The sequence below is a fragment of the Oratosquilla oratoria genome, chromosome 9 (assembly GCF_046742065.1).
Source record: "Oratosquilla oratoria isolate Oo_2021 chromosome 9, ASM4674206v1, whole genome shotgun sequence".
Classification (NCBI taxonomy): Eukaryota; Metazoa; Arthropoda; class Malacostraca; order Stomatopoda; family Squillidae; genus Oratosquilla; species Oratosquilla oratoria.
This window is the reverse complement of record NC_134785.1, coordinates 13,836,793-13,846,792: the sequence shown is the minus strand read 5'-3', so window position 1 is coordinate 13,846,792 and position 10,000 is coordinate 13,836,793. Positions and strand designations below refer to the sequence as shown.

The 10,000-nt window shown below is 41.7% G+C and overlaps 1 protein-coding gene across 3 annotated transcripts in view; it reads left to right on the top strand.

Annotated features, from left to right (window-relative positions):
• The window catches only part of LOC143028246 (homeotic protein spalt-major-like), a 331,243-nt gene that overhangs the window by 291,369 nt on the left and 29,874 nt on the right, over window positions 1-10,000 (top strand). For all 3 annotated transcript variants that reach the window (XM_076190065.1, XM_076190064.1, XM_076190063.1), the window contains one exon: window positions 6,755-9,988. In XM_076190065.1, the coding sequence (XP_076046180.1) occupies window positions 6,928-9,988 (3,061 nt within the window). In that variant the 5' untranslated portion in view covers window positions 6,755-6,927. The remainder of the gene's footprint in view (window positions 1-6,754; window positions 9,989-10,000) is intronic.

Here is a 10,000-nt window from a genome sequence, read left to right as displayed (position 1 = left end):
ATCAAATATATTCAAATCCATTTATAGAAATAGATAAGATTAATAGTAAAGACTCAGATAAAGTTTCAGAATAAGCGTTCTTGCGTATCTATGAATACATCAAAATTCAATTTCCCAACTTTCTAGCTGAGGCTTAGAAGTGGTTATAAATGTGTATTAGATACATCAAATACATTCAAACGTTTTTCATTTGATTAACTATATTTACATTTATATATTATAAATTTTATTTTTATTTTTTATTTTCTCTTTTCGGGTTTCTTTACATAAGTGATATATATATATTTATATATGTATGTATATATATATATATTTATATATATATATATATATATATATATATATATATATATTCTGTTAAAAACGACAGCAAAAGAATTATTGATTAACTTTTTCCGTGAGCTCTCAAGCTTATGAAAAGTAGATTTCTGGTAGAGACAGAGAGAGTAGATTTACTCCCTCTCCCCCTACCAGAAATCTACTTTTCGCCAACTTGAGAGCTCACGGAAAAAGTTTATCAATAATTCTTTTGCTGTCGTTTTCAACAGAATATGCCTTAGAGAGAATCTCCTGCCACGCTTCACTAATATACATATATATATATGTGTGTGTGTGTGTGTGTGTGTGTGTGTGTGTGTGTGTGTGTGTGTGTGTGTGTGTGTGTGTGTGTGTGTGTGTGTGTGTGTGTGTGTGTGCGTGTGTGTGTGCGCGCGCGTGTAGTAGAGGGGAATCTAAAAACAATAACAAAGCACGCACAAAAAAATAAAAAAATATAATTCTAATTCTTGTCTAGTTAGCGTGATAGGCAATTAGCAAATATGGGTTAGAAAATGGGATGAAAATGTCCCATAGAAAACGGAGGGTGGGGCAATGTATTGGTAATAAGTAAACCTAACATTACAATCTGAATTTATTAGATTGTTTTTCATATGACAATAAATTACCATAACTCGTGTTTTATAATGAACCTTTTTCAATTAATTTTGAATTATTTGAATTTTTATTTTTCTGGCTAAATTTAGGCAATTTTATTGAGTTTATAACAAAGGATTTGAAGCTGGATTTTGTATTTTCAATTTTACTTTATTTTAGTTTATTATTCTTTTTTTTTTTTTTTTTTGTCTTGACAGTGTCCAATATATCAATAATGATAATAATAATGATAATAATAGTAATGATAATAATGATGAAGATAATAATATCAATAATGATAACAATTATAATGATAAAACAAAACGATAATGATAAATAATAATAATAATAATAATAATAATAATAATAATAATAATAATAATAATAATAATAATAATAATAATAATAATAATAATAAATGATAATAATGATGATGATGATATTAACAACAACAATAATAATGACAAGGATATATAATAGTAATAATACCAACGATAATAGTAAAATGCACATCATAGCGTAGCCCTTCCTACTACAAATCAGCAAAGCCTGATAAGAAATATATACATCACATTCATACATTGAGTGAAGAGAGAGGAAGAGAGGGAGAGAGAATGAAGAGAGAGAGGAGAAGAGAGAGAGGGGAAGAGAGAGGGGAAAAGAGAGGAAGGATACATATTGATATGTATTTAGATGCAAAGCAACCGTACATTTCAGCATGAATTTATGCAATATGCCTTGTTGCATTTTATAGCAGTATGCATGCATGTTTTATCGATGTATTTTCTATATATCTTCGACGTGGGATAGATGCGGGTTGATGACTATCCCTTCCGTATAGAAAACGTAAAAAAGTCCCTTCTGTATAGAAAACACAAAAAAGAAAATGGTTCTAGAATAGGAAGCCCCTCCCTTGAATTTTGTATGCTCTAGATTTCCGTGTGTAATATTTAGATTTGTGTATTATGTACCTAGCTAAGTGTGCTTCTTCAAGGTATACAGAGTATTTTATTTCTATTTTTTTTTTTGGGGGGGAGGGGTTGAATGTTATAAATGGTATATATGGTTTTGGTGAACTTTGCGGTTTCCTAAAAAAAAAAAAAAATAAGATTGCTCCTTCCTTTTTTTTTTTTTTTTTTTTTTTTTTTTTTTTCCTTCATAAGAACAATGTGTAGAGTGAATAATATTTGTTCCCAAAGATTCTTTATTTTAAAATACATATTTTTCCTAAAGAATATAATTATTTTTAGCATAGAAATGTTGGACTCTATTTATTTATTTTATTTTATCTTATTTCATTTTATTTTTTGTAAATTTGGATTATTTTTTTCTTAACGAGAGATTAATAAAAAAAATTCTAAAAAATTCAATTTGATATTGCTTTTTGTAAGAAATTTTAAGAACTTTTTTTTTTTTTTTTATCAATTCAAGTGTCCGTTTCTTTACGTCTTGTACGAAAAGAATGGTTTGGCGTCTATATCAGTTGAATAAACTCCCATAGACATAGCCAGAGGTAACTAAAAATTGACTGAAAGCGCCAAAGGACAAATTACAGACGATTTTTTTCAGCTGTGGGTCAGACTGCGAATTTTTTTTTTATCTAATTGTTTATTAATTTATTTAATTTTCATTTAATTATTTACTTGTGTACTTATTTATTCATTTATTTATCTATATTTTTTATCTTTGTTTATTTATCTATTTATCTATTCATTTAACTATTTATATATCTACTTTTTAGGTTGTATTTACCGAACCCGACGCCATTTTGTTGAGGCCATTTTGTTCACAGTCTGTCCCTCAGCTGAATGTAATCACTTGACGCTAATTAGAATGAAATGCAAATATAAATCATCATAATTTCTATTCAATATAGTTTTTGGTTTTGATTCAAAATTCAAATCCAAATTCGATTCTATATTTTCCTTCCCTCCCCACCCCTCCTCCCCCCACCCCTCGCATGGAGTATTAACTACATAGCTTTTATGAATTAAATATTTTAAGAAATTTCATAGCATCCCTATGGATCCGAGTTACGCAGCATCATTTTGTGGTTGGAGACTATTCTAAAAAATAAATAAATAAATAGAATAAAATAAAAAATCAATGTCATCTTGTATACATTATTGTCTTAAGTTAATTCACCAGACTCGTTAGAGTCTTAGAGCTTGTGTAGTTATTTATTTATTCATTTCTTTATGTATTTATTCATTAATTCATTTATTCGTTTATTCATTTATTTATTAATTTATGTATTCACTTTATTCATTTATCTATCTATTCATCCTTTTTATCTGTTTATTAATCCACTTATTCATTTTAACTATCTTTATTCATTTATTCATTTATTCATTAACTATTTATTTTCATTTATCTATTTATTTATTTACGGACTACGTTTAGCGCGCTGGTGGCCTAATCGCAAGCGTACTGGTCTCACATTCCCTCAGTTGTGGGTTCGAATCCTGCACCGATTCCTACCAGTGACCTGACCCAGCGGTTCAGTCGCTTAGGGCAAAGGTGACGACCTCGATCAATATTATTGCTCAATATTCCGTACTGTATGGTATTATTGACGGTGTAGGGATTGTATTGAAGAATGACACAATATATTGAAGACACCAAATGTACAGGCCAAACACTTGTGCCTCTTCAATACATTGTGTCATTCTTCAATAATATTGTACAATATGGAATATTGCGCAATAATGCTTCGTGACTTTCCCAATAGGGCCATTCCTGGTACCCTTGTACAGAAGCTTCGTACGCGTCTTCAAAAAAAAAAAAAAAAAAAAAAAAAAAAAAAAAAAAAAAAAAAAAAAAAAAAAAAAAAAAAAAAAAAAAAAAAAAAAAAAAAAAAAAAAAAAAATCATTTTCGTTTTGACACATATTTTTCTCCGCCAATCAGAATGTAATGATGACGTTTAAGGGGGCGGAGCTATAGTGACAGATTGAAGTGGACGAAGTAAAGTAGAAATTAATTAGATGAATATTCACGTCACGTGGCTGTTGCTCAAGGTCCTTGCGTGTTTGAAAATGGTATGTGGTTCCCGTCAACATAAATTCTTTTCACTGTCCAAATTAACTTACAGGGTTTTTTTCTTCTAATACTAGAAGGATGCGTTGAATTCTGTTTTGTCTTTATTTATTTTTTATTTTTGAGATCTTCGTTATCATATCACATACCAAAACTCCAGTCCGGGTAAAAGCCTTAATTTAACAAAAATAAGGGATATATTGTAAAATTGTGTTTATATATATATATATATATATATATATATATATACATATATATACGTATGTGTATATATGTGTATATATATATATACATATATATACATATATATATATATATATATATATATATATATATGAGAGGAAAAGGAATTAGATGCATTGCACGTGTTTTGTTTTGTTTTTTCATAAAGGGCAGGAAAGGATATTTGCATTCCATTCTTAGCAAAAACTGCATCATTCTTCATTTGTTTTTCTTTGTATTTTCCATATATCATTCTTGGGTAAAAAGACGCCACAATTTTCCTTCAAATGGCCAAAACAAATTCCACAAATATTTCCTTTTTATTAAGGACGTTATTATCAGTTTCCGGGCAACTAGCATCTAGAATTATCGTCTAGATGAGGCCCACTAGTAAACCAATGACCTACGGGGATTATCAGTACCAGAGGTTGACCACGGTCATGTCTGAAAAGCTTTAGACTAATGTGAAGTCACCAGTAAGGCAATATCAAATAGTGAAATGGCTTTAACAAAGGTGATGCAGACAAGGTCATCATATTAAGACAACAAGGCAGGACTCGCAGTAATGGATTTGAATTGGACAAATTTAGATTTAAGGAGTAAATAGACAAGAACTGGTTTACTAATAGAGTGGTTAACTTATAGAATAGAATTAGTGACGATATAGTGACCGCTAAAACTATTGATTATTTTAAGAGGTTGGAGATTATAGGTGGTAATGGACATGGAACTACCTAGTGTAGGCCTTATGGTCGCTTGCTGTCTCCTCCATTCTTATGTTCTTATGTTCACAATTTCCCCCGGCGCTCCTGATGATTGCCACTTGTCCCGGCTGCCCGTTCACCTAGGGCAGAGGTTGCCAAACCCTTTTCACAGCAGGTCAGATAACTGAGAGAGTGACAATCACGGATCTCATAAACATTTTGTTCAACACAATGAATACATAAAATAAATAAATAAATAAATGAATAAATAAAGACAGCCAACATTTATTTATTTACCAAGACACAAAATACAAAATACAGAAGAAATAAAGACAAACAAAAAATAAAGACCACAAAAATTTATTTACCCCAAAAAATTAAATAGAAAATAATAATGATAAAAAGATGGATATGTACAGTGCAGCTAAGCGCCTCTTGTCGTAAGATCGTCAGTTTGCTTAATCTCCGTCCGTTAAGGAGTTTTGTTGTCCGTAAGGACTTTATTCTTACCTCAGATTAATTTACTCAGCTGAAATTATCAGAAATTTTTATTTCGATCAATTCTTTCGCCATATTTTTCAACAAACGCCGAGCAAATATATGCAGTTATCTTTGATGAACAATAAGTTAATGGGATTTTTAATGAACATTAAGTTCGTAAAGAATTACTGAAGAACATATAATTGACGGGAGTCCTGAAGAACATAACGTTAACAAGAGTCCTGAAGAACATAATGTTAACAAGAGTTCTGAAGAACATTAAGTTCACATGTAGAACACACAATCAGCAGGAGCCCTGAAGAACATGTAATTGACGGGGGTCCTGAAGAACATAACGTTAACCAGAGTTCTGAAGAACATAAAGTTCACATGTAGAACACACAATCAGCGGGAGCCCTGAAGAACATAGAATTTGTTTCTGCCGAGGAATTAACACCCAAAGACTTTCTGCGTCAAGTGTGTGTGTGTGTGTGTGTGTGTGTGTGTGTGTGTGTGTGTGTGTGTGTGTGTGTGTGTGTGTGTGTGTGTGTGTGTGTGTGTGTGTGTGTGTGTGTGTGTGAGTGTGTGTGTGTGTGTATGTGTGTGTGTGTGTGTGTGTGTGTGTGTGTGTGTGTGTGTGTGTGTGTGTGTGTGTGTGTGTGTGTGTGTGTGTGTGTGTGTGTGTGTGTGTGTGTGTGTGTGTGTGTGTGTGTGTGTGTGTGTGGTTAAGTGTTGTGATTTACCAGCGCTTCTATACTTATGAATAATCTTGCGCTGCTGTTGCAGACTGCAAGAGACCATGAGGCCTACACTAGACAGTTCCAAGTCCATTACCACCTGTCATCCCCATCCATAAAGTTGTCTAACCGTTCCTTAAAACCAACTTTAAGGAGTGATTGGAGTCTTAGGCCCCAATCATACATTCAAGATTGTCGTCAAATGCTGTTGATTTAATTATCAGAAGTTCTTAGGTAGATATGGACCAAAAGGTCTCCTGTCGGCATGCTCCGCCTTTGTAATCCTTTGTAATCTAGGGACAATTCAGCAATGTGTCTAATGTTATTCGGTTTTTCAACATAAGACCCAAAGGTGATTTGACATTTGGAGATTCGAAAAATAAAATTTTGTAAACGAAGATGTTTCTACCCAAACGAACTCATTTGAATCGTGTATGTGTTACTAGCGCTATACATATCGCGGATTTTCATGTAACGCAAAGAGTACAAGAACGCATTTTTCCATAGTAGGGGGTGACTATAAACATATCTATTCCTGTGTATGTGAAATTGCATATATATAGCATGTATTCAGCTCTACATGGATCCGTCTACATCTATTTCTTTTCGAATTTCCTTTCTCGTTTATGAACACCTATGACAATTCGCCTTGTCTCTTTCAGGTGAACCGGAGGAATCCTGGATCTGCCCTCACTGCCGGCGCGAGTTCGGCAACCGGGAGCAGCTGGAAGACCACCGGAAGGAATGTGGCAAGGAGCCCACAGTTCTCCCGGTGCCGGAGGAGAACGTGGACGACCTCAGCCGGCACCACGAAGAGCTCCGGCGCCATCAGGACATGGCCAACAACAACCAAGCGCACCTCTTCAAGGCCCGGTCGACCCGGGAGGCTTCGCTGGACTCCCGCGAGTCCTCGATGGACCGCAACACCGGTGACGACAGCGACAGTAATCCTTCGGATTCTGGGCCCTTCTCCCAGATCAAGAACCTCCTCCTCCAGCCTCCCTCTCAGCTCTCCCCCATTGCGCAACAGCTCGCGCAGTCGAACATGGCCCTCGAGGCCATCCAAAACACGCGCATGGCTCTTGCACACTTCGCGACCTCGACCATCAACAACTCGGCCAACAATCCTCAGGCTATGCAAGAACTCGCCGTGTTGCAGGGAACCCTTTTCTCGCTGCAGCAGCAGCAGGCCATCCAGGTCCAACTGATCCAGCAGCTCCAAGCCCAGCTCTCCATCAAATCCAAAGACTCCATTTCTCCCTCCAACGCCCCGAGTACAAACGACTCCCCGCCGGCGTCCCACGACGTCTCCCCTCCCAAGCCGCCGAAGATCCCCTGCGTCCCGCCGCCCCTGGGGCCCGGCCCCACGAGCGAGGGGAACGGGAACTCCGTGAGCAGTTCCATCATCAGTTCGCTGATGGACAAGATCAAAGCGTCCCAGAGCGAGCAGCCGGAGAGGACCTCGGCCTCTTCCCTCGTGAGTTCTTCGGGTGCAGTCACTTCGAGCTCCCCCGGTGCTGATGCCAGAAACCGTCCAATTACTCCTCCCATGACAGCCTCGAGCATCGCTTCCTCGGTCATCCAGCACACAGATATTCCTCCTCCAGACGAGCCCAACACCCTCGAAATGCTCCAGCGGACCGCCAACCAGGTCCTCGACAACGCTTCCCAGGGTCTCCTGACGAGCAGGCTCATCGACGACTGCAAGAACCCTGAGGGGAAGGACCCGTACTACAAGCACAGGTGCAGGTACTGCGGTAAGGTCTTCGGCAGTGACTCTGCCTTACAAATACATATCAGGTCACACACGGGCGAGCGCCCCTTCAAGTGCAACATCTGCGGGAACCGGTTCACGACCAAGGGAAACCTCAAGGTTCACTTCCAGAGACACAGCGCCCGGTTCCCCCACGTCAAGATGAACCCACACCCGGTCCCCGAACACCTTGACAAGTTCCACCCGCCCCTGCTGGCGCAGCTGGGCGAACTGAAGGACTACCCGTCGCCCCCCACCGGCCCCCCAAACCCCTTCTCCCAACCCCCTCTGGCCCCACCGGTGCCCCCATTCCGGGTCCACGGGCCTCCCCACGCCCTCGATCTCCACAAGCCCCTCAGTCTGGTCAGTTCGTTCAAGAGCAACGACCACGAGAGCCATCCGGAGAACCTCAGCGTAATGGACGACCAGAGGTCTCCGGATTTCCGGGCGAAATTAGAAAATAAAGATTCGCCGGTCGAGTCTGTGATGGATGTCGAGAACTCCCCATACCCTCCCCAGTTCGACACACCGAGGATCTGCGAGGACAAGCCCCCAGAAGAGCCAGAGGAGCCCGAGCGGCCGCCGCCGGCGGAGAGTGAGCCTCCTGCCACGACCACCACAACCACCAACTCCCCTTCCTCCTCTTCCTTCCCGACAGAGAGACAGAACCACGACCCAGTGCCCCCAGAGCCTAGTTTTCATGAACGGACCCCGTGTAGCGATCAGGTCTCGATCTCAGACCACGAAGCCTCCGTGGACTACGGTCCCCTTGACATCCGCGTCAAGGCCGACCGTGAGCTGAAGGAGCTGAACGAGCAGGAGCAGATGATGCGGGAGATGAAGGAGAGCGAGGTGTCTGACACCCGCTCCACGTCGTCCTTGGACCAGCCCACAGACTTGAGGAAGCGGCCCGAGTTCAAGCCCCTGGGGATGGCGACCGCGCCCTTCTCGGTCCCCCGGTTCCCCCTCAACTTCCCCTTCATGACCGGGGTCCCGCCCTCGTTCCCGATCCCACTCGGGCCCCCGATGCAGAGGCCGATCCCGCCCGGGGTCGACCCGGCCAAGGACCCCAACATCTATACGTCGCTGCTCCCGAAGCCCGGAAGCAGCGATACTTCGTGGGAGGCTCTCATCGAAGTACAGAAGACGAGCGAGACGATGAAGCTCGAGCAACTGGTGAACAACATCGAACACAAGCTGACCGACCCGAACCAATGCATTATCTGTCACCGGGTACTCTCGTGTAAGTCCGCCCTGCAGATGCACTACCGGACGCACACCGGGGAACGCCCCTTTAAGTGTAAAATCTGCAGCCGGGCATTCACGACCAAAGGGAACCTAAAGACCCACATGGGAGTCCACAGGGCCAAGCCCCCGATGCGGATGCTCCACCAGTGTCCCGTGTGCCACAAGAAATATACGAACGCGCTCGTCCTCCAGCAACACATACGCTTACACACGGGTGAGCCCACGGACCTGACCCCGGAGCAGATCGCGGCTGCCGAAGTCCGCGAGTTCCCCCCTCAGTTACAGACACCGACGTCGATACCTCAGCTCCTGCCGTCTGGGTTCCCGCTACCGCCCCACCCGCTCCACGTCCTACCTCCACTACCTCTCTCACTTCGTCACCAGCTCTCGCCGGAGGCCTTCAGGCGCCTCGACAGCGCCGAGGAGGACCGCATCTGCGCTGACGAAGAACGCTATCTGAGACCCTTCAGTACTTCTTCGCACTCCTCCTCCACCGGCAGCGCCGAGCAGCGGACGGCAGAGGACCTGACGACGCGGTCCAGGGAGGACAGCCTCAACGGGGCGCTCTCCCCGAGGGTTTCCGTGTCCCCCACGCCGTCGGACTACTCGGACCTGGGCGACCGCTCTCAGGAGGGCATGATGATGGGCGCCGAGGGGTACGGGTCTCCGCCGGACCGCCACATTCTTACTTCGGCGAGTCCCTCCGTCAGTATGTGTAGCCCGGACGGGAACCCTACCTCCGTGTCCTTGCCCCTCGACCTGGCGGCGGCGCGGCACCAGCCCCCACTCTTCTCCCCCTTCGGGCTCTTCCCGCCGCCCCTGACCTCCGCAAGCATCACTCCGAGTTCCTCAACAATGCCATCGCTAAGTCCTCTCTATCTACCAACTTTACCTGGTGAGTTGTAGC